At 48.5% G+C, this 27348-nt stretch overlaps 1 protein-coding gene across 1 annotated transcript in view; it reads right to left on the bottom strand.

The window, feature by feature from the left end:
- NMNAT3 (nicotinamide nucleotide adenylyltransferase 3) overlaps positions 1 to 25365 on the bottom strand; it is a 118878-nt gene extending 93513 nt beyond the window's left edge. Inside the window, 1 exon segment of the mRNA XM_089911074.1 lies at positions 25000 to 25365. Within this exon segment, the coding sequence (XP_089767200.1) occupies positions 25000 to 25246 (247 nt within the window). The 5' untranslated portion in view covers positions 25247 to 25365.
- Between the last annotated feature and the right edge of the window lie 1983 nt (positions 25366 to 27348).

Genomic DNA, 27348 nt, shown 5'->3' with positions numbered 1-27348 from the left:
AGCCCTTCCTTAATACACACTGAGCCCGTCCCTCCCCTCCATCCTCAGGATGGAGCCCAAGCTTGCTGACAAGGCAGGGAGGTGGTCCCTATGACGTGGCCCCGTCTCAGCTCCTAGCAGGCAGCTCTCAGCCCCACGCCAGCTGCCGCAGAAGCCCTCTTACCCTCGTTTCTGGCTGGTAAAGCAGGAACAAATGGCCAAAGCAGGGAATCATTCCCAGAAAGTCTAGGTGAACTTTAGCTTTAAAGTAAACCTATACAAGGGAGCGGTCTGACGCAGGGCCAAGGCTTTGTTTTGGGAGCAGGGCTTGGAGCTTTCACAAACCCCATCCAGCCCCCTTCCCCACGCCAGCTCCCTTTAGGGGGAGAGTGCACCTAAGGACGCACCAGAAGAACTTGAGGGGAAGGATCTGTCTTGATTCTTCTGATCTGCACCCCATCCCCACCTCCACCCAGCTTTTATAGTCCAGTTCTTTCACCAACACCCGGGGGGCGAGGGGAGGCGAGCCACTCTATTTTGAGTCTTTTCAAAGCATTCGATTCATTCCTCCAAAAAAGCCTACTCTTTCCTTTTATACTCATAATCCATCAGTTTATGTAACATTTAATAACATTATGTGATTCATTACAAGTACAATGGGCACCAACACATTTGGAAACAAACGCAACTGACTGGTAAGTGCCGCAAGCACACGGTGGGGCAGGAGAAGGCAGGCAGCGGGCTCGGCCAGGCCTGGGGGGTGGGGGACGGTGTGTTGGCGTGGCCTGCCTCCCCCACTGGATTATGCGCCCCAGACCAGAAGAGCCTGGCTCCACTCACTGTGTGGAGGATCTCTGTGTCTGACGCAGGGCTGGAACATAATCTGGGCTTAGGAAATGCTGGCTGAAGGGAGAAACGAGGCTCCCCACAGACCAGCCCTACCCCAACTCCAGAGCCTCCTCTAGCAAATCCAGGCAGCCCCTCCCCTCCCTACTTGGACTCACTGCCAGAGTCACGTAGTGGACAACACGTTCTAGCTCAGACCCAGGGAGGGACTGCATCTCAGAGCCGGATGCAGATACGAGGGACCAGAGATCCTGGCTAGTGCAGATGCATGGTCCACGGGTCAGGAAGAGGGAGACAAGCTAAGGGATGCGGTTGGGGCACGTGGTGCCTCCTACCTCCCTGCCTAGACTCCTCTCCTCTCTCGTCCCTGGGTCCCAGCAGCTGGGAGAGCACACAGCACCTACAGAGCCCTGAGACGGCACAGCCCCGGGCCGAGGATGGCTCCGGAACATCCCCACTCTAACGGGAGTGTCTTACAGGTGAGACCCTTTGGGCAGGAATCACACCTTCCTTCCTTCTTCCCCGTGGCTTGGGGCATGAGAGGTAACTGATGAGCGGGAAAGCGAGCCTCCAGCAAGTTAACCTGCAGATAAAAAGAAAACCAACTTCAAACCAGGGGGCTGATCTAAACGTAAACGTTGTACCACTACTGCCCATGAGCCTGGAACAGGCTGCGAATAAGCGCAGTGATGAGAAAGCCAACCACTGGCGGACGTGTCTACTCAGCGGCAGGCAGAGAGCGAGCTGGACTCTGGGTTACAGAGGAAGGGCATAAATAGAGATAAACTTGATTCTGGGCTCAGAAACTGTTCATTAATAAGACTGACCTCCTTTTCACGCTGAGAGCATTTGTGTGCCCTTCCATACTTCCAATAAAATCACAAAAATAAGATGCCAAGCTGTAAGCACGTTGCTGTACTGATTATGATACAGAGGCAGGGAGAACTGAAGACAGAAGCAAAACCATGATGTCTCTCAGGCCGATTTTGCTTTTGACTTGAAAACTGGGCAGGCCTATCTCATGATCCACCCGTTGGTTCATCACAAAAATGAACGTGGACACCAAAGATACAAATCTCCCAGCTGGCTGTAGAATGCATCATGGATTTATTTGATCAATGGGATCTCTATGTTTTAAAGACGAACTTAAAATTGTTTCAAACTCCTTCACTGCCATTAATAATCCCTTCATTTAGCAAACATCAATCAGCATCTACTATGTGTCAGGAAGTATGCCAGGAACCAGGGAGACAGAAGGGTAAGCCACATTCCTGCCTACAGGGCTCTCCTGACTGTGCTGGTAGGGGGCAGACAGGCTACCTGATGTTCACAACACATATTGGAACTGGCATAAATGGAAACAGAGGAAGCCTGAGGGCACCAAAGAGGGCTCCCAGCCCAGCCAGGCTGAGAGTGTGCAAAAGGGGTACAGAAGGGTTCCAAGAGGAAGTAGCAGTGTTTGAGGTTTTGAAGGATGAATAGGAATTAGGCAGGAGGCAATGAGTTGGGAAAAGAGTGTTTGCAAACCTGGGGAAGTGGGAGGCCATGGGGCATGTCAGGTTCAGGGATGCAAGAGGGTCAACAGAGTAGCTAAGGTTGGTGGAGGGGTATGGGGTGGTGACGGGAGGGGGGAGACGACAGCGTTCTCCAGGGCCTGTGTTCTATGTTGGCAAGATTGAACTTGATCATGATGGTGGTGGCTGGTGAGCCTCTGCATGGTTACACAGGGGATGATCAATCCAAAAGTGATCAGCTGAGGGTCTCCTGACCGGCAAAGCAGCCTCCAGGGACACCTTCCTTTATTCACCACTCCTGAGGCAACAGCAACTTACAAGCAGACAGATCTCCAACGAACAAGTCAGCCTGCTTTCCCTTCCATAATCCCTCTCTCTGAGGCCACAGCTACTTTCAATTGCGTTCTAACTTCGAGAAGCAATAAGCATATGATCGTTTCCGTTTACAAGTTTTTGATCGTCAGCCTGGCACCGTAGCTGTAAATTACCCATTTTCTATGATATTTTTACTTCTCTAGATGAAGAAGGACAAGAAGCGCTTTTAAATTACGAATGTGCCCGAGCCACAAAGGCAGGGAATAATTAAGCATCTTTTGCCAATAGAAATAATTAAGCATCTTTTGCCAATAGAAATATAAAAGCAAGGGTTTGAAAAATGAAATGCAAGCTCGTGGGCCGAGTCAGATGACACACGGGGCCCCAGACTCCCCCTCCACCCAGGCCCCAGGCTCTCTGGACATCGCTCTGGACATCTCACAGGTGCACCTGCTCACCATAATCAGTTTACCTAAAACCAGGAAGAGCTGGGCTGGCAGCAGAACTGCTGCTATGAGAGCTCTTAAAACGGCTCCCTGAAATACAGCTGCTTTAGGTAGCAGGTAGGCCCCTTGCACTTTTAGGCACTAACTCCTGCATTTTCTGCTTCTAGGAGGGATTTTTAAAGATGGGGTTGTCACTAACTCAGATGCATCCAAGCAACTGAAACATTTGGTCAAATCCTGATTGGAATGCCGCAGGGAAGCAGCCACACTCATTGGTGTTGCGAACCCCTCTCCCAAAGGAGAGCCAGCCAGAGAAATGTCTGGTGGTCTTCCTGTCCCGGTGAGGGCTGGAATGTGGGTGAGGAAGAGCCTTGGGAAAGGATGGGAAGCGAGGAATTCAGCTCACTAAGTGAAGTGGAGAGGACGCTAGCCTGCAGAGTCGCATGCCTATTGGCAGCTTAATGTCCCATTTAACTGGCATGTAACGTTAATTGACAGAGTAGTATGTAAATGAAAACACGACTGTGGCTTTGTGGCTTTAAAAGGTGCTGTTGGCAGTTTTGTTTTGAAAGCCCAGCTCTGATGAGCTACACAGTTTCATTATTGGGATGACTTACTCATCAAGAAACCACGCCAACCACCAAATTCCTAACATCTTCCACGTGGGACTGTGCTCAGTCCTGGGGACCAGGGTACAGAGGACCCAGTCCCTACTCTCGGGCGGGGGTCAGACATGGAATAAACGACAAGCAGCTTCTTAAATGTTCAAAACGCCATGTGTGGTCAAAGCAAAAGCTCGTATCATCAAAGCTGGGGAAGTTCTAAATGCTGCCCTCTTCACATTTTCAACCCTTGTGGATGACAATAATAAATCACAGTCATACTAAATCAATAATCAATAGGAACAGTGACAACGGCTAAAAGTTATTTAGTGTACTGTGTACCAGGCACTTTTTAGGTCTAACTCATATTTCGACAGCACCTATACCAAGCCTGTTATTACCCTGTCTTTTGCGTTATCTTTAATCTTTGCAAACACGATGCAGAGAGGTATATATTATCATCTTGTTTCTGATGGTCCTTTGAACTCGGGGCTCATCCAAAGATGAGGTACCAGGAAACGTGGAGCAAGGACGAGCTCCCGTCTGATCACAAAGGCTGGGTCACTTCACTCCCCACTGCCTTGAAGGCACAGAAACCAAGAGGGGCCCCAGACTCCCCCTGCACCCAGGCCCCAGGCTCTTTGGTATTCAAGATGGGCTCATTCATTTTTGCAGGAAACACTAGATGTAATAAGCATATTAACCATCTTTTAGACGTCAGTCACAAATCATTCCCTCAAGAGTAAATTGTCCTCCATCCTTGCGTATCTCAAGATCCTTGCACAAGTAAGGAGAGGTGAGAGCAGGTTAACGCGCACACTCTACCCTCAACAGCAATGGCAAGGGGGCCTCTCTTCAAAGTTCAGCAGAGTGTGTGTGTGTGTGTGTGTGTGTGTGTGTGTGTCGCAAGGGGTGTCATGGAGGGGTTTGATGGAGGGTGGGTCTATGGGCTGTCTCATGGGGAAGCATGCAGTGGATGTGGGGAGGTCAAGGGCAGGTGACAGGGGCCGGGCTGTGCTGCGTGTGGTGGAAACCACAATGTGGGGGACATCTCACGTGGGGTGTGCCGTGGGGTGTATCATGGGGGTGGGCCCCCTGGGTGTGCTCTGGAGGCTTTGCTGTTGGGGGCTGACACGGAGGGTGCTGCAGGTTTGCAGCTGGGATGTGCCAGCTAAAGAATGTCGCTCGCCACCTGGTTCTACGAGAATGAAGTCCTTAGCCACCATAGTGGCTGACCTTCAGCACACCCGGGGAGGAGTTCAGGGTGGAGATCAGGAATAAGGCACTCTGTGCTCCGGGAAAAGCTTGCAGAACAGGCCTTCAGAGAGTTAGATATCCGCAGGAGAAATTTTTATGAACCCCTGCTGGGCTACACCCCGCAGGCCTACAAGCACTGGGCTTGCTCAGCCTCAAGACCAAGGAAGAGCCCGGAGTCGGTGACAGAGGCATCAATGATTCAAAGGATGGGGGAGCTTACATGTCTGGAGCAGAGTCCTGGAGTGACACCGCACCTGCGGGCAGGACGCGGAGGCCGTCTTTGCTCCTGGGGGCCGGGGGAGGTTGCCAGTTATAGGGGGAGGTACTTCAGGTGGCTCATCAGTTACCAGGGAAACCAGCAGAGGGGCATGCCCCTCACCACCCCTTTGGATGGGAACAGTCACTAGCTGGGGCAGGGACTAGCAGGTAGGAAGGTCAGTCCTATGCATAGGGTGTAGGTGAAGCAGGCACTAGTCGAGCAGGGAATGTCTGGAGAGCAAGAGAACAGCCATCTTGAGTGGCCTGACCATACCACCCCAATTCTCGCATCTTTCCATACATAGAAAGGCACTAAAACCATTAACTAAGGTGCCGGATACTCGTGACTAGCAGCAACCTTCCCCTGAGATGTGTGCTTGATTACACCTACCTTTCACCAAGATCACATATATGCTGACCTCCTCCCTTACGTCTTTGGAACAGATCCTCAGAGCTCCTGAGAGGCTGTCCCCCGGGCTACGGTCCTCGGTAGGACACTGAGCAAACTCAACTCACAGCTCTTATGTTGTGCGTTTTGTTCTAAGCTGGCAGATGTCTTGCGGGGTTGTGCTGTGGAGGTAGGTTACCGGTCTGCTGTGGTGTATCACGGGGGTGTGCCGTGGGGGTACGTGGAGGGCGGGGAGGACCCTGCAGTCCAGAGAGGTGCCTCAGGTCCCCGTCACAGCCGTGGGGGACCCCGGACAGCCCGCGACTACCAGGCCTGAAAAGGCTGCTCTTGCCCACTGCACCTGCCTGATACCCGTGATGGGAAGCTCATGCCTCAGCACCCTCACTCTCCCCCAGGGAGACACGGGGGTGGCATGTTCTGGAATTCTGCCGGCTGGAGGGGCCTGGGAAGCCCCTCTCTTCCTCAGCCACTCACACCTGCCTTTCTGTGACAGGGTCCAGGTGGTCTTTGCGGGTCACATCTGACATCGCCTCTGCACAGCCCCTCCCAGGGGACACCCAGGACACAGCGTAGGTGAAGGGAGGCAGTGACCTTGGCTTTCTCCTCTTGCAGGGGGCCCAGCACAGGGAGCCACAGGCTTCTCTCCCAGAGCAGCAGCCTCTTTCGAGGGCCCCGCACGCCCACACCTGGCTCACCCCTCTGACCCTCCGGCTCATCTTCCGAGGGAGCTGCTGGAGTGGCAGATGCCGGAGAGCTCAGGCATGCGGGGAAAGCACTTGTTTGCTGTTTTGAATGTATATGTCAAATTTTCCTCAATCTTTAATAGGAAAGATTTTCAAACACCCTGCCAAGTTGAAAGAATTTAAAAATGAACACCTGGCTATCCCCCACCTAGACTCTACCATTCCTATTTTATTATGTTTGTTGTGTAATATACCTATCCCTCCATCCATTCGTCAATCCAGCTTATTTTTTGGATGCCTTTCATAGTAAGCTGCAGACAGCAATACCCTTCTCCCTGAACACTTTGGCAAGCATATCACTGACTGGAGTTCTGTATTGGTTTAGCATTCTTTTCCCCATTTTCTGAACATAGAGTGAAATGCACAAATCTTGAGGGAGCCCTTCAGCGAATTTTGACAAATGCACGCACCCATGCAACTCCAACCCCTATCAAGACACAGAACATCCTATTGCCCCAGAAAGTCCTCTCACGCCCCTTCCCGCTCAATCTCCCAGTCCCCCTCCCCCCAAGCAACCACTGTTCTAAATTACAGTGTATAGTCTCTGTGTCTGGCTTCCCAGGGGGTGTGTCCATCAGTAGTTCCTCCTTTTCATCGGCACGTAGTATTCCATTCTCTGGCTGTACCACAGTTTATCTAGATAATTTTCCCATTGGTGAATTCCTTTCTTAAAAGTAAAGATTATTGCCTCATCAAGGTTGTTCTGTAATGAAGTCACGCTTGCATTCTAACCTGTCCCTCTTGTGGGGAGAAGACCAGGTGTGGTCAGAGTTAGCATAGCCCTGCCTGACCCATGGGAGGGGACGAAGGGCAGAAATAGTGTATTCCGTCACCTTTGTGAAAAAAGAGTGAAAATCACAGTTCTAGAGTAGAGACACTCAAAGTGTGATGGGATGCAAGATGATTCTAGGCCAGAACTTTAATATGTTTTTTGTTACAAGTATGTCCTATAGCTGGCCTGTGAAACTAGTTTTCCTACATGAAAGGGATATATAGTTTGCTTTTTGGTGGGGTTTTTTTGGCTTCACCTCTCAGCATGTGGGATCTTAGTTCCCCGACCAGGGATCGAACCCGTGCCCCCTGCATTGGAAGCTCGGGGTCTTCACCACTGGACGGCCAGGGAAGTCCCTAGTTTGCTTTTAAAATAAGCTTATTTACATAAAAAGTTTAAAGAAATATTAAACAAATACACAGGGAGTAAAGATAGGGAAAAAAATCATGAGAATTGTATGCAGATGACTGTGGTGTTAGGAAACATTCCCTAGAGCAGCGGTCATCAACCCTGGATGAACATTCAAATCACCTGGAGCTTTAAAATCACCCATGCCTGGGTCCTACCTCCAGAGCCTCTCATATAATTGGCCGAGGTGTATCTGGGCGTCAGTAGGTTTCAAAAGCTCCCCAGGTGATTCTAATGTGCAGCTGGGATGACGAGAATGGTTTGGAAAGCCACGGTTCTCCAAGTGTGGCTCCTGGGCTGGCACATATCACACCACCTGGGCACTTCTTCGGCATGCAAATTCCTAGCCGCCACTCCAGAACTACTGAATCAGAAACTGGGGATGGGGCCCAGCAATCTGGGGCTTCACAAGCCCTCCGGGTGGGCCTGATGCAGCTCAAGTTTGAGAACCACTTCTCAGGGGGCATGGGCAACAAACCCTAAAGGCAGCCTTCATGGTACCAATTGGGCCAAGGTCAGCTGGTTCTGCCTGAGCCAGCCCCTGGGAAGCCCTTCTCCTGCCTGGGACAGAGAGGGTAGGTGGAGACCAGGTGGTGAGAATTACCAAGGTGATGACAACCTGGTGTCCACCGTGTCTCAACCTCAATTAATTCACAAACCAGTTAATCAGCCCTCAGAAAATCCACTGTTGACTACAATTTTATTTTCACCGTGATTTTTGATTATCACTGACCTCCTTCCACTCCATTACCCTTGTTAATGGAGAATTGACTATGCAGTTAAAATGAATGTTTCCTCTACTAACAGAGCTGTACCAGGTTCATCTCAGAGTCCCTCGCAGCCCAGAAAATGTGATGAGTCTATGGATATATCGATCTGATACAATTCATTTCACCCAGAGTATATGAAATTACCACTCAGAGGTCACCTATTATGTGTTCCTATGTCCAAAGGCTTATAGGGAAGAAATAGAGTGTTAGTGGAAGAATAACACGGTATTTAGAGAGCTAAACCAGTACTTGGCCGACTCTGGCCTCTTGGCTGGCAGTAACGTCTGTATTAAAAGATGCTCAACACAGTTCTACAGATTTGTCAAAGTCCTTGGAAATATTGAGAAGATAAGAACAAACACTCTGAGGGCTGCTTTTCTTCACTGGCTGGCTTTTTTTTTTTTTTTTTTTTTTGCGGTACGTGGGCCTCTCACTGCTGTGGCCTCTCCTGTTGCGGAGCACAGGCTCCGGACGCGCAGGCTCAGCGGCCATGGCTCACGGGCCCAGCCGCTCCATGGCATGTGGGATCTTCCCGGACCGGGGCACGAACCCACGTCCCCTGCATCGGCAGGCGGACGCTCAACCACTACGCCACCAGGGAAGCCCCGGCTGGCTATTTTGATAAGGAAAAATGCAAAGAAAGAGGAGGCTAACAGGAGCTCACGGAATCTGATTATCTCTTCCAATGCTAAGTCTGAAAAATGAACTCTCATGTACAGCTCAAAAGATTACAGAATTTGCCAAAGAAAATGTGCTGGGGGATCGGCAGCGACAAGTGGAATTTGTCTTAAGTGTACGTACCATGAGAAGATGTTGGACAAAACACCATGGTCCTTTTCTCTTAGCCTAACACAGCAAAGGCGGAATGCCACCACGAAAGACAAATCAGGCAGCCTTGGGAAGGACGGTCGAACACTGCAGGGACTCTCTCTGTGATCAGGCATCAAAAAAGACTAGGCCAGCTGTCTCATAGTTACCTGACTCTGGACTGACTACAAACAGCTCTAGGACAGCAACCACAACTGGGAGAGCCAGAATCTGGTCCCACTAAGTGACTCCCCCTAGGAGCCCGCCCCTCCAAGGGCTGCCCCACCCACGCCCTGCACCCCTCTGCCTCTGCTCCCAAGCTCCGCCCACCACTGCCAGCATTTATTTGTGGGTCTCCAGAGTGCAGAGCTGTGTCTAATTCAGACCAAGACAAAGTACATCCTGAGGCCTCAGCAAATGACTTAAAGAACAAACAAACAACTATTTATTATAAAAAATTACATCATACAGAAAAGTAGAGGAAATAGTGTAATGGACTGCAACACAGCCATCTCCAAATGCTCATTAACGTGTTTCCAAGTTTACTTCACCTTTTTTCTGCTGGAAGTATAAGTACGCACATTATAAACACCATGACATTTCACCTCTGAATACTCCGAAAATAAAGGACACTTTCTAAAGCAAGGCCACTTTCTTACTTATTCATAATACCATGATCACACTTGACAAAATTAACAACAATTAACAAAAATTCCTCAATATCATATAAGACAGGTCCAAATGTCAGTGTATATCTTTTGAGGAAATAAAATATCAATATAGTTTGGGCAACCCCAGGAGAGACAGAGCAGATGTGAATGCCCCTGCAAGGTCCCCAGGAGGCAAATGTGCTCACCTCTGTCCCACCTGGGGGCTCCATCATTCCCAGAGGTGCGAGAAGGTGGAGGGGCATTCCCTCAAGTGGGGTCCCCTTCTGGAGATTTGGGGGACCTCGCCCCGACAGTGCCACCACATCCAAACAGAGCGCTCCCAGGCCCCTCCAGTCAGCCGTCTCCCACTCGGTGACCAGTCTTGTCCAGGAGGCTGGATCTGATCAGACGAACCCACCTGTAGGCCCAGCTCTGCCAGCGACAAGCTTGCCTTGAGCAGGCCGCCTGAGCTCTGGGAGCCTCCGTGTGCTCCTCTGTAATGTGGGAGATAAGGCCTGCCTCAGAGGGCAGTCATGAAGATTGAAGGAGACAGTGACACAGGCTCTGTCGTGGAGCGCCTAGCACACGGCCTGGGCAGTAACGAGCTCACTGAAGTTCTGCTGCTGCCACTGGGGGTGGCAGTGATCCCCTTTAAGGCCGTAAGGGCAGCTGAAGGCATGAGACTGAGTGAGGGCCAGGCAGAGAGAGGCCCGCACCCTGCAGATCTCTAAGGTAGGGCTTGCCTGATGCAAGAGGTCCTAGGGCGGGCCCTTCCCAGCTCCCGTGTCCTCCATGCAGGACGGTGCTGCCAGATGGAAGTGCTGACGAGTAGGGGGAGGAAGGCCGTTGGACCATCAGAGCAGAAGCGTTCCCTGCACGGGGCCTCTGGCCGCCCACCTGGGCCATCTGGTGTCTCCTACTGGCCTGCCGCTAGCCCTGAACCTCACCTCAAGGCACCAACCCTGGTTCTTCAAAACCACCTGCCATCAGCTCCTCCTCCTTTACGCTGTGTTAATGACAACCACTGTCCGCCACCACCGCTGCCCACCATCAACACTGCTGTTTATTAAGCATCTGATACATTCCAGGAGTTTGCTGTGTAATTTTTGGACAATATCTCCCTGACTCCACACTCCAATCTTTCAAGAAAGACATGATTACCCTCCTTTACTCAGTGACTTAAAACAATATACATTTTATTATCTCACACTTCTGGAGGTCAAAAGTCCAAAAGAGGTCTCACTCGATTAAAACCAAGGTGTCGAAGGGCTGTATTCCCTTCTGGAGGCTCTAAGGGAGAATCCATTTCTTGCCTTTTCCAGCTTCCAGAGGCCGCCCTATTCCTTGGCTCGTGCCCCGTTCCATCTTCCCAGCCAGCGGTGGCCAGCCCGGTCTTTCTCACACTGTATCACTCGGACCGCCTCTCCAGCCTTCCTCTTTCATTTGTAAGGACTCTTGTGATTACATCGAGCCCATCTGGACGGTCCAAGATAATTTTAGAGTAAGCGGATTAGCAACCTTGATTTCGTCTGCAACCTTAACTCCCTCACGCCATGTGACCAAACCTATTCACAGGTTCCAGGGATTGGGACGTGGGCCATTATTCTGTCCACCAGAGAGAGACTGAAACTCAGAGAGGTAATGGGGCTTGCTCAAGGTCACACAGCTATTAAGTGGTACCAGACTCAGATGTCAGATTATGGGGACTCCAATCTAGCTCTGCTCCTGCTACTTCGCTTTGTGACCTTGGGCAAGTCACTCAACCCTTCTGGCCTCAGTTTCCTCACTTACAAAATGAAAAGGCTATCTAAGCACTCTAAAGTATCTCCTAGCAGCCAGTCTGTGACGGTCTGAGGATCTTGACCTTCTCCTAATAACACATGTGAGAAAGCCCAGGACCCCATGAAACTCACCTCATCTTGTCCACACTAACTGAGGCTCCAGTACTGACCATTAGAGGGAGCCAGCATCGACTTCCTTCTTTCCCCTACCTGGAATATTCCAAGCCTTTTGTCCTGGGAACCATGGAGATATGGACTTACGGACACCTGACTGCCTTACCCCCATGCCCCTCCCAGCACACCACACAAATCTTAAGTCAACTATTTTGTGTTTTCCTCCCAATCCCCAGCTTAGAGGAGAGTAAGGATTAAGGTTTCTTTACACAATGAAAAGAAAATGAGAGAGTGAGAAAATCAGACAGTAAACATACAGGGATGCGCAGGCTTTTTTGTTGAGAGTTCCCAAAGCAAGGCAGAAAAAAGCTCCTCTTCTTTTCCTTTTTATAATGCATTTTTTTAAAAAAAGCACTTTTTATTACAGAAATTTCAAACACATTCAAAAATAGAGAGATGAGCACAGAATTTGTTTTAACTCACTCCCAGGCCTACCACCTCCAATTCAGGTACTTCTCACGGTCTGAAATTTGAACTTTGAATCACCATCTGCAGTGGGCCACTCCATGTGTTGGTTCTGCGTCCCTCTGTTTTGGAAACTGCTCTGCTACCACTCCTTATGATTCTGGAAGGTCTGTCAATCAAGATGGCCAGAAAACTTTAACTATAGGACAAATCAGAGCCCCTTTTCAATACGAACACTGGACAAAAGAGTATCTTCTTCTGAAATCAGGAGCTGTAAACTCCACATGAGCCTGGAGCTGCCATTCTCCCTACCTCAGAGAGGGAAGCCAACACAGTGGTGTTCACAGTGGAACTGCTGAAAGATAGAGAAGGTGTACTTCCTGGTGCCATGATCTGAGCACCTGGATCCAGCTGTGCCTGATACCCCGAAACTTTTTTATTCTAATAGCCATATTCCTAGTTTTGCTTGACTTAGTTTGAGTGAGGTTTCCATTCCTTGTAACAGAATCTTGAACATCCCCAGAAAGCCTTCTTTAAAACAACTAGCATAACTGTCCATTTTTCCTGTGGGAGTTAGAGATTAGCCTCCTTAATTTAACAAAAACAATCTATATTCCTTAGGGAATACATTTCCTAGCAGAGTAAAAATATGTGATTTAAGGACACTTCCTCAAGCAGGAAAGGACAAGCTGTCAGAGAGTGGTCCTGGGTTGAACAGGGAGACTGCACAAAAACTGGGCTTTGGGCCCACGCCTCCTGGGGTACAGCCATGAAGCTAGGCAGGATAGGGTGGGACCAGGTTCCAGTTTCAGGGACTGAGGGAGGACCCACTTAGGCCTCAAGTGGTACCTGTCACTAAGAGATAAGGCCCCAAATGAAATTAGAGGAGGTGGATCACAGGCCTCCCAGAAACCTGTACTCAGTCACCTTTCCCTACTCTTCCTTCTTCCCCCTCCTCGCCACAGGCCTCCTCTGCACACTGTGGACACAGAGCTCCCTGTGCCAGGCAGTGTGCAAATGAGCTACAACGGACAGCCCATGACCCGTGGGAGCCCACAGTCCAGTGAGAGGAGGCAGGTAAGTGCACGATGGAAGGAGCTGCAAGGCATTATGAGAAGAGGATGCACATAACAGGCTGGGGCCCTTGAGGAAGATTTCCTAGTTTATTGTCTCGCATGAAGGATGGCATACGTATGTTATGCACTGCAGCAGCATCTGTCATAGAGAAAGACTGCAAACAGCCCGGGGCCCACCCACAGAGAACTGGTTAAGTAAACTGGGGTAAAGCCGCTCAGTGGAATACTGTGTATCTGTGAGGGAGGGAGATGGAGAGGAAGGGAGAGAGGGAAGGAGAGAATGCTTTATGTACTGCTATGGAAATCTCTCCCAGACATATTGTTAAGCAAAAAAAAAAAAGCAAAATGCAAAATGGTGAGTATAGAATACTGTGTTTTGTATAAGGGTGAAATATAAAAAAGACCTATAAACTCGCAAAGAATTATAAAGAAACAGAACAGTGGTTGTCTATGGGGAGGTAAGGGTATGGGATATGGGATGAGAAAGACCATTTTCACTGAATACATTTACATTTTTTTTAACTTTCCAATCATGTAAATATGTTACCTATTCCAAAAACATTTTAAATAAAAGGTAAAGCTTCTGTGGCATTTAGGGTAGTTCTCAAAGGGATAGTTAGACGTGTTTGGGGGCTGTGGCTTAGGTGCATTTCCAACACAGCTACAACGTGATGCTGACGTGCCTTCTGTTGAGAAGCAGGTCTATGTCCTGTCCCTCTGTAGCTGGGCAGGCAGGTAAATATGGCAGAAATGACACTCTGAGACATCTGAGGGTGTGCCATGAGCGGTGACGGAACTTCCACCTGGTCCTCTTGGGATGCTTGTTCTAAGAACCCAGTTGTCCTGCAGGGAGGAACCGAGGCCAGCAGCCCGGCCCGGCCCAGGTCCCAGCCACTAGGCCCTGAGTGAGGGGGGGGCACTGAGATGGCCAACTAACTGCCACTAGATGAGAGCCCCAGGGTGGGACCTGCTTCACTGAGTCCAGTCAACCCCCAGAACTGTAGAGACAAGAACCAAATAACTGTTTTCTTTCAATCCCTTAAGTTTTGAGGAGCAGTTCTTGGTTTGTGCCTCTGTCTTACACTTGATTTTCCAAGATGGAAGCTTTCTGACACACTTAGAACAGCTTACCTATAAGCCCAAGGGGGTAGCAGAAACCACCCTGGGGGCAACTATTTAGTTGGCCCTATGAAAGTAGGAATAGTCCAAACAAATGAAACATATCACTCTGGATGACCATGAGGACCATTCAGCAGGCTGCTGGGTACCAAGGTCTGGGCTCCAGAGAGGGGATGTGATGGAGCTGAGGATGCAGGAGGCGTCTAGGTAAAGGTGGTCATTAAAAACCAGGGCTGGGAATGAAATCATCCAGGTGGAGCGCACAAACAAGAGAAGGAGACCTCTGGGGATGCCCCACTGAAAATGCCAGCAGAGGAAGGAGCAGGTAGACGTCAAAGAATCATCATCAGGGAAGAAGGAGGAAAATGCAAGAAAGAAGAGTTCAAGAGCTGGGCGTGGTCAGAGGTGTCAAATGTTACCCCGAAGATACAGAGAAAGCTCTGGAAGATTTGGCAATGCAGAGGTCACTGGTGACCTCTCTACAGGAGAGTAGTCTTCCTGAAGTGGTGGGAAAAAAGGGAAAATCTCAATGCATTCCCATCAATATAAATCACTGCAACCAAACTTGATGAGACCAAACAGCAAATAATTTGGGGCTCCCTGCTTTATCCTCTGAGCAACATTAGAGGGGAAAAGGCAGACATGGAAAAATCAAAATGCATATAATAGAACGAAACAAGGGAGACAAACATTAACAAATTGAGTAGATACCGTCTGCACAACAAAGAGGCGACTGAAAAGCACAAGGTGAGGAAAAACTACCTCTTGAGTTGGTCCTTTTTTTTTTTTTTTTTTTTTTTTAGAGAGAGACTGTGAAAGATTCCTTTGTTTTGTTGACCATGCACAGTAATGGCAAGGCCAAGTAAAAAGGTGGGGGAGTCCATAGGCTTCATCTAGTCAGCCAGTACTGATGAACTGGAGTGGCTGCAGGGAACACTTTGTAGAGGAGGATGCAAGCTTGGGTATCAGGGAGTGATGTCTGCTGTGTGCACAGGACACAGGAATAGGGCACTAGCACCAAGCATCCGCCATTCCGGTCTTTATGGAACACACATTAAACCATGCCTTAAAGGGAAATGGCCTCATTTCTTTAAAATACTGGGATCTTGAATGAATGCCCTTCTCTGCAAATACTAAAATGCCCATAACTCAAAGCATATGAGATTTAGCCACTAAATCCTATTGAGCTTGCTACATGAACAATTTTAAATCTTCTCTTGGAGTAAGGCCTTCATTTGTAGTGACAAATATGCCAACAGACAATAATAATAAATACATGGAAATGTTTCTAGAATCTGTAATATGCCCCCAAATTTCTGCCATTATTCCTCCTCCATGCATAGCAAAAAACAGGCATATAAAATGGATTGGGACTCAAACTATAGAGTGAATTAAGTTGAAATGTCAGCACAACCATATTATACTCCTCAATTGTTAACAGATACTTTGATGAAGTGCTTACTAAATCTTTAATTGGAGATGGAGTGTTTCTATATAAAGGCAATGACTACAAAACATTTATCACAGTGTCTAAAGCCATAACTACAGACATTCTCTCCCATCCTCTGGTATCAGTGTCAGTACGGTGAATCCAGCATTAATATTAAAACACGGCACTGGAGACATAATTATGGGTTGATACAAATGAGGTTCAGTGTTTTCTCCCAATGAATTTTTCTTTTAAGGTCATCTTAATGTATTACACTTGAAAAATAACAGAAAAAAAATCAAGCTACAAGAGAGGGGGAAATATTGCCAAAATAAAGATAACTCTTATGATATACTCAGGCCGTCTTTTAAAGTGTTGGGTCTCAAAGTGCATGGCTGCAGAATACTAGAGTTCTGCCCCTTAAATCAAATATTGGTAGTCTAGCCCAACCCACAGGGAAAAGAGTGGTAATATTCTTCTTATCTAAGGTTTTCTTCCCATGAGTTTTCATAAACTTTGAGGTTGGCTACTCTTAAGGCAGTCTTCAACTGAGTATAAACAGGTCTGATTCAGCACAGAATTATGGATTTGGTTATTTTCAGTTTAGTGCACTGATCACGTTCATGGTGTTTAGGGAAGAACGGCACAGCAGACGCTGTCCGTGCTATGCCCTGAGCTCTCAGGACTCATTGTTTTAGAGCAAGCCAGCGTCTTCTGTGAGTCAGCACATGCATCCCTTTGCCCTGGTGCTTTACCTGGTGACTGGAAGCTGCAGGAAGTCGCAGAGAATTCGCTTCCCCTAAGGAGCCTTGCTCAACCAATGACGGATCGCAAGGGTGTGTATATACCCAGCCGCCGATCCCCAGGAGAGGCCAATTCTGGAATGGGTGCTCTACACACTGGCTGCCGGAAACTCCCAGCAGGTTTAAACTCCAGTGGTCCACGCTGGTGACCTGCTCGATGGTGTGCCTCTCTGGCTCATTTCCCTACTTCCTTATTCCCCTTCTTTTTTGGGGATTTCCTTCCAAATAAACCACACAGACTCAAATCCTTGTCTCAAATAAGGACACGTGCCATGATTTCCCAACGTATGGCCAGCTGACTATGAGAACTGCTGCTTTAGGACGTACCATTGGCCAAGCACTAGGCCCCTGCCAGCACTGGGCAGCAGAGGACGGAGGGGGACAGGGCCGACACTGGGAGAGCTGGCATCAAGAATGTAAAACCCAGGCCCTGAGGTATGGGAGTACCAAGGCCTAAGCAGGACAAGAAGCCAGAGTGATGTAGGGCTGCCCCGGGCAACTGCTGACTTAGGGAGTGAGTGTGTGTTTGGGGCCGGGGGGCAGAGTTTGCTGAAACTTTACCAATGAAGCCCCCAAAGGTTGCAAACCCAAACCCCCCATCCCTACCCCACCACTGGGGACTAGGTGGGGAACAGGGATGAGAGAGACTGGCAGAGGGGTATGAGGCTGCAGGGCAGGGAGGGGCAGTAGCCTCCTCCAACTTATAAGACCCTGAGAATCTAAGTCTACACAGCCAGAGGGAGCACATCTCCTGGCCACTCAGCCAGTGGACCCAGAGGATGTCCCTCGACCAGAGACACCGAGGCAGGGAGCGAAGCTTGGCCTCAGAAACTGTTGAGTAAAAGATTTAATCAGGATAAGGCCACGAATGCAGTGACCTTAAAATTGCAAACAGCACGAAGATCATTATTGAACTTGGCTCGTTTTAGAATTAAAAAAAGATTTTACAGGAGTTATAAAACAGTATAGAAAGTTTAAAATATGGAAGAAAGTTATCCATTGTTCCACTGTTCAAATGCAATTCTTGTCCCCTTGAGGCAACCCTCATAGACCATTTTCCTGAACACATCTTTCATGTAACAGTATTCTGTTCACTGAGCGGGTAATGACTTCTCTCATTACTAATCTTCCTATTTTTAAATATTCAACCAACCTGGTGTTCTGTAACTTGACTACCCTCCTATACTGGATATTCAAGTCACTTCTAAGTTTTCACCATTATAAATAATGACACATCTTCATACAGTGGCATTTTCCAATGTTCAGATTATTTTCTTAAGACAGAATTCCAGAAGCAAAAGGTAGCAATTCAGTGACATCTGAAACAGGAAGCCCCCCTACTTTCATCATCTACAGTCCTTGGATTAGTCATAAAATATAAACTGGGTGACAGAAACTGGCATCCTCTTTCTCACACACACAAAAATATTAAGACGAGGTTGACCAATAGCATCATAAAAGTTACACAGAAGTGGTGCTGGGAAAACTGGACAGTTACAGGTAAAAGAATGAAATTAGAACACTCCCTAACACCATACACAAAAATAAACTCAAAATAGATTAAAGACCTAAATGTAAGACCGGACACTATAAAGCTCTTAGAGGAAAACATAGGAAGAACACTCTTTCACATAAATCATAGCAAGATCTTTTTCGACCCACCTCCGAGAGTAATGGAAATAAAGACAAAAATAAACAAATGGGACCTAATGAAACTTAAAAACTTTTGCACAGCAAAGGAAGCTATAAGCAAGACGAAGAGACAACCCTTAGAATGGGAGAAAATATTTGCAAACGAATCAACAGACAAAGGATTAATCTCCAAAATATATAAACAGCTCATGCAGCTCAATATTAAAAAAAAAAAACCAATCCAAAAATGGGCAGAAGACCTAAATAAACATTTCTCCAAAGAAGACATACAGATGACCAAGAAGCACATGAAAAGCTGCTCAACATCACTAATTATTAGAGAAATGCAAATCAAAACTACAATGAGGTATCACCTCACACCAGTCAGAATGGCCATCATCAAAATATCTACAAACAACAAATGCTGGGGAGGGTGTGGAGAAAAGGGAATCCTCTTGGGCTGTTGGTGGGAATGTAAATTGATACAGCCACTATGGAGAACAGTATGGAGGTTCCTTAAAAAGCTAAAAATAGAGCTACCATATGACCCAGCAATCCCACTGCTGGGAATACACCCAGAGGAAACCATAACTCAAAAAGACACATGCACCCTAATGTTCTTTGCAGCACTATTTACAATAGCCAGGACATGGAAGCAACCTAAGTGTCCATCGACAGACAGATGAAGAAATGTGGTAATATATACAATGGAATATTACTCAACCATAAAAAGGAACGAAATTGGGTCATTTGTAGAGACGTGAATGGACCTAGAGAGTGTCATACAGAGTGAAGTCAGAAAGAGAAAAACAAATATCATATATTAACGCATATATGTGGAATCTAGAAAAATGGTACAGATGAACCGGTTTGCAAGGCAGAGATAGAGACACAGATATAGAGAATAAACGTATGGACACCAAGGAGGGAAAACGGGGAGGGGTGGTGGTGGGATGAATTGGGAGATTGGGATTGACATGTATACACTCATATGTATAAAACAGATAACTAATTAGAACCTGCTGTATTAAAAAAAATTAAATTAAATTTTAAAAAGTGTTACACAGAAGAAGGCCCGACGGGAGAATTAAAAAGCAAAGCAGTCTTTGATACTAAGTCTAGGGTTCATGCAATAAACACCAATTTCTGATCTTTAAAATGAACATTTGAAGGTCAATCATAACTTCAAGTTAGACTCCTACACACTAATTCGTGTAACAGGCATTCTGTTCTAATGATCAACTGCTCACAGAGAAACTTCTAGCCTTTTAAAGCCTGCTCTTTACCTGGCCTGGTGGGATTCCCTGACACTGACATTCATTCTCTCCCATATGCCACTTACTGGGCCCCAATTGAGCTTAGTTTCCATCACTTGTTTTCATCATTCTTCCCCCCGCCCCCCACAATTGCCCACCCTTTTTGGCGAGCAGACTGGCTGAGAGCAGAGCAGCTGGTGGCCGTGGTTAGGGGCAATTAGGTTGACCTTGTTGCTCAGCCTTGCTCCACACTCCTGTCTTCCCAGTGCGGTAACTAGGTGGGAAGGACCGGAATCAAGGCGCTAACCCTCACACATCTGCCTTGAATACGTGAACTCTGCAAGTCAAGAGAGTTCCCACACTCCTACCTGGGCTGTGTCCTGCCTTGACAGTTCATTTTTATAACAGGAAGCAAGGGAGGGGGTTGATGACAGGAAGGCGGAAGGCAGGAAGGAAGACTGGCTCTAATTTAAAACCATCTTAGGAGCTCTAAAAAGTTCCAGGCTGACTGATGGGCACATTTACTCCTTAGAACCCTTTTCATAAATACCTACCCCTTAACATGCACTTCCTAGAGGCAATAAATACCGTCACTGTGTGTCAGCCTTATGGAAGGCAGATTTCCAGAGCCACTTCTTTTCTCCATGGCTCAGAGCCACACGATTACAAGCCTATTAGACCTGTACCCTGAGAATACTGTGGTCAAGCCCAACCCCACCAAGACTGGCGCGGAGGCCTGCTCAATTTCTGCACAGCGATGCGACTTTCCTTCCTTTGCTTCAGGGCAGACGGCAGCTCACCTCTTGTAATAAGGTCTACCTCTGAGACAGGTGGGGATCGAAGATGTATTTTGTCATCAGCGCTGGCCAAATAAATAAAATAACTCTCTAATAATATTTAGTCATGGAGAGAGAATGCTTCCTGGGGCTGTTTGGATCATGTCTTATTTAAAACTGGACTTTGAGTGTGATTTTCTCTTTGTTCTCAGAGGAACTGACTGGGCTTGAAGGTAGGCGTGGTGTGCCTCTGGAGGACGCTGGGTCCTGACAAGGGACCACGCTGGGATGGCGGGGCTCTGAAGGGGTAGGTCGCTGCCAGCTATCCCGCCCTCCCTCAGCTGTGTGCAGACAGGTGTTCTCCACACACCCAGGCAAGAACAGTCAGCTTTGCCCTTCTTTCCCCTCAAATGACAGGTCTCTAGACACAATGTCATAACATCTATGCCAGAACCTCAGCCTGATGTGCCCAGAGATACCAAAGAAGGAGAAAAAATATAAGCTCTTGGTGGTCCCTGTTACTCTGAAGGGAAAGGGCCTCAATGCCCACCATGCCCAATCTACCCCAGGTGAGCTGGACACCTGTATGTTGCCGCCAGCCAGTATGAGAGATTCTGAGAGCTAGCACCCCCAGTGAGACAACATCCAAGGAGGACTCTGTACCTCGAAAGGGTCAAGGAAACTGGAGCGTTAGCATTATTTTCCCATTTTGAAGCCAAAGCTCAGTGATTTTTAAAGTACACATTCTCATAAGATTACTTTGGCCGCATAAAATATTGTTTGCCACAATTCATAGAAAAATACTATCCAACAGTCTTCAAAGGTACATAAATAATTCAGTATAAGCTTCTAACCAACATTTCCGGGCCCCCTCTATCTATATCAATACTGACAAAATCTCTATATCTACCCCACCTTTATGCGTTCTCCTGGCATGCCAGGCTTCTCATTCATGGCAGTTAATCTGGTTTATAACTTGACATTGTGTGTGTGGTCATGTGCTTAATTCTGTCTTTACCAATAATCTGTCTCATGATGTCTTTGGGCCGCAGGAGGGTGGAGACTGTGTCACTTTGTCTCAGCATTCTAATCCCCAGGACACTGCCTGAGAATGTACAGAAGGAAGAAAGGGAGAGAAGGAGGGAGGATAATGAACAAGACATGGTGCTGGGTACCAGGGGTGCTCAATCCAATAGCTGTGGAAGCGCTCACAGCCCACAGAGGAGGTAATGCCAGGGTAGCTGGAAAAGTCATGGTCAGCAGAGGTGCCCAGTGGGACCATGGGAATACAGGATTGTTTCGGAAAGGCTTCCCTGCAATAGGCTGTGCCCCTGCAGGTGCTGCAGGGGTTCCAGCTTTTGGGGCAGATGCGGCCAGAGACAGGGACAGCAGGAAGGTACGGGGATGCAGATCAGACCTTTACTGGGCAGGAGGCCAGACCCAGAGATGGCACTCCTGGGTAGAAAGGGCAGATAGCCCTGACTTCTAGAAGACGCTGCCACCTTCATCCAAGGCGTTTTCACCCCCCAAACCCATCACTGAGAACCTGTGATTTCCCCAGAGTTGATTTCCCCAGATTCACACTAGCCACAGAGCGCCTTTCTATTCCTAGTTCCAAGATTGGTGCTGTGGGTCTATGTGTACATGAGAGAGACAATGATGAGGGAGTCACAAGTCCACTGTGATTTAGCAGAGCCACATAGCTAAAACGGTGGGGCAGGAGCTGCCGTCCTGAGGCCTGCCCTGCAAAATGGGATCTGTCTGTCTTTACAAGGGAACTATGATAAATGAGGAAAGACAGACACTGGTCAGGATGAGCCACTTATTTAAAAGCTTCGACAGCCCAAAGTGGTTTAACATAGTTGCACGGAAGATTTATCTAGATGATAAAATACCTGAACTTGAAAGACACATAAATTATAATTTTGCAGTTTTTTTCCTTTTAAGGTTTCATGTAGTCAGGTGCTTTAAGTAATGCATGAAATGCACGTAAAGCTGTCTGCAGAGAACCTCTGCTTCCAGATGGGACAGAGCTCAGAATCAACGCCACCCATCTGTGTCTGTGGCCTTCCGTTCCCTCATCACAGTGGACAGCACTGGAGGATTCATCAATATAATAATAATAACAGCAGCTATTATTGACTGAGTACTTCCCAGACCTTGTGCTGTGCATTGAGGACGGCACACCACACACTTATATATGAGCATTACTGACTGCTCATAACGGCCCTACAAATGAGGGACAATGAGTCCCAGGTTACAGATGCAAAATTGTACTTCAGAGAGCTTCTGTCATGCATGTGAGGTCACACAGGCAGCTTCATCTGACTCCAAAGCTGCAGTGTTCATCACTAAGCTGCAACATACATGAAAATGCTTGGCCCTTAGCAAGGGCCTAAAAACATTAGTTCTCTCTCCCTATCTTCATACTCCCTTCTTTTTTTTTTTTTTTTGGGTACGCGGGCCTCTCACTGCTGTGGCCTCTCCCGTTGCGGAGCACAGGCTCCGGACGCGCAGGCTCAGCGGCCATGGCTCACGGGCCCAGCCGCTCGGCGGCATGTGGGATCTTCCCGGACCGGGGCACGAACCCATGTCCCCTGCATCGGCAGGTGGACTCTCAACCACTGCGCCACCAGGGGAGCCCCATACTCCCTTCTTTTAACAGCACACTTGCACATTGAGAAATTTGATCTGTGGGTTTAGGTTCCTTTGTTCATTCGTTCATTCATTCATTCTTTCTTTCATGCATTCATTATGGGCCCAGTATTCTGCTAGGTACAGGGCTTACAGAATTGGATTCCACAGCTCCTGGACCAGTCTCAGGCAATTACCATATCCAAAGGAGGGCAGGGGTCAGCATGGCGCAGGGGCAGCTCCTCACCAGGGACCCACACCCAGCTGTGGGTTAGGGACAACCCAAACAAGACAACACTGGATCTTTTTCAACCCTAGTTTTTCCCCCATGTTTTTGCTGTCTTTTCTTTGGCCTGAGTCTTCAGGCCTTCTGACAGCCTGGCAGCCCAAGAGGCCCTTTATCACCCAGAACACTGCTTTTTCCCACCAGGGCTGATGCTTTCCGGTAAAACCACTGCCAACAGATAACACAACTCCCCCACTAATCACCCTGCACAGTTCCTCAGAACCAACCTCTCACCCCCACCTCCTATCTTCTGCCTGCCTTGTTTCACCAATTTTTACCCAGAATAAGGAATAATAACAAAAGCAACAGCAGCAGTAACTTCTACATGTCAGGCACTGCTCTATGTATCTTAGGTACATTAACTCATGAAATCCCCATAATAACCCTCTTAGGTAGGCACTATTATTACTCCTATTTTAGTTCATTTAGGGGAAGAGGGAGGGAGATTACATTTCTTCAGGGCCAACTAGATGCCAAGCACTGTCTTAAGCTTGCACAATCAGATAATAAGTGACTTGCCCAGGGTCAGGCACAGAGCTGGGAAGTAACAAATAAGAACCTGAACCCAGGTCTGTGACTGCCTAACCCATCGCTCTCCTTTTGCTCTCCGCAGGTGGCATTGCCACAGTCTGCGAGGGGAAACAGAGTGGCTGCACAAAGCCTGCCCTCTCCCCCTCTTCCCCCAGCACCCTTCTGTTAACACCTGTCCTCTGCTTTTTTTTTTTTAATTTTTTTATTTTTTTACCCCTACTCACAAACAGTGCCAGACTCTTCTCTCAACTGTGTTCTCCACTCTCTGGGCCTCCTGGCCTGTTTTCATGGAGCAAATCCGCAGTTTCCACCAACAGTATAAACCGAGCCAGAGAAGGAATTGGCATCATCCAAGCCAATAAAATATACCAAGCAGTCACCAGCCAGGTGTTTTCTGAAGCTTCCAAACCTCTCCTAAATCCCTGGGGGTCCTCAGCAAGGGACCAGTAGGGTTGCTGACTCTTGGGAGTTTTCTGGCCAGTTTTGGGGGGTGATGCCACCAATAAAAATAAGGAAGTAACATGCTCAAGTGGAGGAGCGTGAGCCTTATGTTCTCAGGGGATTCACGGTGTCGGCACTCACAGGTGAGCCTTTCTGGGAAATGTATACCTGGCCCTGACGGAAGCAGGAGGCTTTCTCTGGCAAGGCCATTGGATCAGGCGCTCTCTCCTCTGGGCTCCAGAGCACCACGGCTGGGACTACCAGTGTACTTCACCTGGCCCACCCTGCATGACCTCCATGAGGGCAAGGCCAGTGTAAAGTGGGCACCAGTTAAATATTTTAAGAATGAATGACTAAAGCAGGCATCATTTTAGAGAACAAGCTGTTTGAGAGATTCTACTCAGACAAGGAGACAGGACTCCAGGAGAGGGGAAGTGAGTGCCCAGAGGCAGCACCCTGCGTTCAGGCCAGATTAAAACCTGATCCATCCACAGAAATCTTCACCTTCACTTCACTTACTGCACGCTTGAACACCACTAAGTCATTTACATGCAAAGTCTCAATCCTCAATGGGGAGGAACAGTCCCATTTTACAGAGGAGGAAGTTAGGAAACTTGCTTTGCTCCCTGCTTTCAGTGGGCAGGACCTTCCTTTTCTCAAACAAGCCACACTCTCTCCCAACAAGTGTGTTTACTCCATCGTTCTCCACCTTGGGACCCTGCCATTCATACTGAAGTGTGAGCTCCAGCATCCTTTATAGATGGGGACCACCGGCTAAATGCTCTCCCAGCACCCTGCACTTCCTATCTTCACAGATCTTTCAGTTTTAACTTTTACACTCACATGTGGAGATTACCTATTTGCTGTGGGTCTCTCTTACCAGACTGCGAGCTCCACGGGGGGTGGGCACTACGTTCGTTGGACCGCACTGTACCCCCCAGCACTGAGCCCAGTGTCGGGCACTCAACGGCATGCAGGATTTGGTGGATCCTTATTTGCATTTGTTGAGGGCTCGAGTGCTGAAGATGGGCTCGGGTCTGAGCCACAGGGGTGCTGCGGTTAGGTCGATAACGCTGTGGCGAGAATGGGTGGCGCCGGTTGTAGACAGGAGGAGTTCTGGGGTTCATCCGACCCAGACGGGTTACCGAGCTCCGCACTCCGCCGCCACCTGTCGCCCCGGTGCGTGCAGGCCAGGTCTCGGCGGGCGCCCACCAGGGCAAAGGCGGGCTGAACAGGCCCGGCCTTGGCTGCGCTTACCTGCGCGTCGCGCGGCTCCGCAGAGGCACTCGGCGAGCCTCTGGGGACTGTAGGGGACTGTAGGCCCGGCGGCGCCAAACCGGGGCTCTTCGCCCGCGCTTGGCCCCGCACCCAAGGCCAGGTGAGGACCGCTCCAGGCCTCCGCACGCACCGCCCTTTACGGTGGGGCAGCCAGTCACCTGCCCTTCCTACCCTCTAGGTGGGGAGAGGGCCTACGGCGAACTAGACTCTGCACCGCAAGGGCTCCCCCGAGGTGGGCGGAGTCAGAGAGAAACCGCGGCGCCCGACTTCCTCGCCGGGGGCGGGCCCTAAAGAGACCGCGTCCCACGCCCCGCCCCTTTGCGCCAAGCCCCGCCCACTCCCCCACCCCCGCCTCTGCTCCCACTCCCTGGCTTGTGTGAGCCTTTGCATTTTATTTTTCTATGTTTTGCGTTCCGCTTTATTTCTTATTTTTATTTTTACTTTTTTTTAAAGAGCAAATTTAAAAATATAAGTAATGCATGAGCACTTTTTAGAAAATAAAATTACCTACATGTTCTTATAATGGAAGCAACAGAGCCCTCTCCCTTGCGCCCCACCACGGAGTCCTTTATAACACTTACCCGTTGAGTTCAGCTAGTGGTTACCTGCTTGTCGCTAAAAAATAAGCTTACATAGAGGTTTCTTGAGTTATCTCTTGACTTTCTGCCATGTTCGATGAGGATTTACTCTCTTCCTGCTGCCTTGCCTTCCCTCTCCTGACAAGTTTACACCTCTGTTCTCAAGTCCTGCCCTGGTGAGCTCTGAGACCTCAAATCAGGAGTGGATGAAGGCTTTCTGGGGCCTGAAGTGTATACAATTGTGGGGGGAGGGGAGTAGGAGGGCTGTTTTAGAAAGCCCTACAGAATCAAGCCTTGCAAATGAAAATTTATTTAGAATGGGAAAAAGCAATCACAACAAAAGGCTGGGGCCTTAGAGATTCAGGTCCTTATCCTCTGAGATCTTCGCAGGTAATTTATTTCCTGAATTTGCTTCCCCAGTGTGGCCTGGCCTCCTCTGCCCACCCAGAACCCTCCATAGCTCCCAGTCCTTACAGGGGCGGTGAAGGTCAAGATGCATCAGTTTCTGCCAATAGGATTTCCTAATGGAGTGAACTGAAGTGTGCAAAAAAAAGAGATGTCAAGGGTGATGTCAAGGTTTTGTGACTGCTGCACACCTCATTCCCAGCTTTTCCTAGCATCCGTGGCAGGTTCTTAGTACGGAGTGTTTTGTAAAGCTGGCTCTGGGCCCCTGCCGGGTCACCAGGTTCTCACAGTGCTTCCATGACCTTGGCTGGACAGGCATACCGTCTCTACTTTTAGGAGGGCCCTTCCTTGTCCCCTCCCGAATCAGCACTGGGGACACACAGCTAGCACCCAATAAGTGTACAGGTGAAGGGGCTGGTCCACCTCTGCTTACTCAGACTCAAGAAGCGGTGTCCACACCCTCCCTGACACCCCTCCTCTCCTGAGAGTTCAGTCCTTCCCCTTCCTCCGCTCTGCCTCGTGTCTCTCCTGCTTCCTCTCCTTCCTCCCTCGTCCAGCTCCCAAGAATCAGAAGTGACTCCCTTACAGTGTGAAATGTGCCTCAACAAGGTGACCTTGGGCAAAGTCACTTTACCTCTCCAAAGCCTCAGGATCCTTCTGCGAAATTGGAGGCAACAACTTTTGGGGGAGGATTAAGTGGCTTCATAGGTATACGCATGAAGATGTTTTTTTTTCCCTTTTTTACAGCCCTTTTTTTTTAACAACTCAGGAATTTTAAACAGTGGTCAAATTTATTGCTCTTTTCTTATTATTGCTTCTGGATTTTGTATCATACTTAGAAAGGCCATTCTTACTCTGAGATTTTAAAAAATTCAAGGATAATGATCTTTGGATGGTCTCTTATTGATAACGCGGTTTGTCTCCTAGCAGGGTGGGAGGCTTGTGAGAAAGGTTAGGGACTTAAAATC

Source organism: Delphinapterus leucas, chromosome 4 (genome assembly GCF_059928025.1).
Source record: "Delphinapterus leucas isolate spDelLeu-1000000601 "Yukka" chromosome 4, BTC_Dleu_Yukka2, whole genome shotgun sequence".
Taxonomy (NCBI): domain Eukaryota; kingdom Metazoa; phylum Chordata; class Mammalia; order Artiodactyla; family Monodontidae; genus Delphinapterus; species Delphinapterus leucas.
The sequence above is the reverse complement of the archived record's forward strand: the minus strand, read 5'-3'. Positions and strand labels throughout refer to the sequence as shown.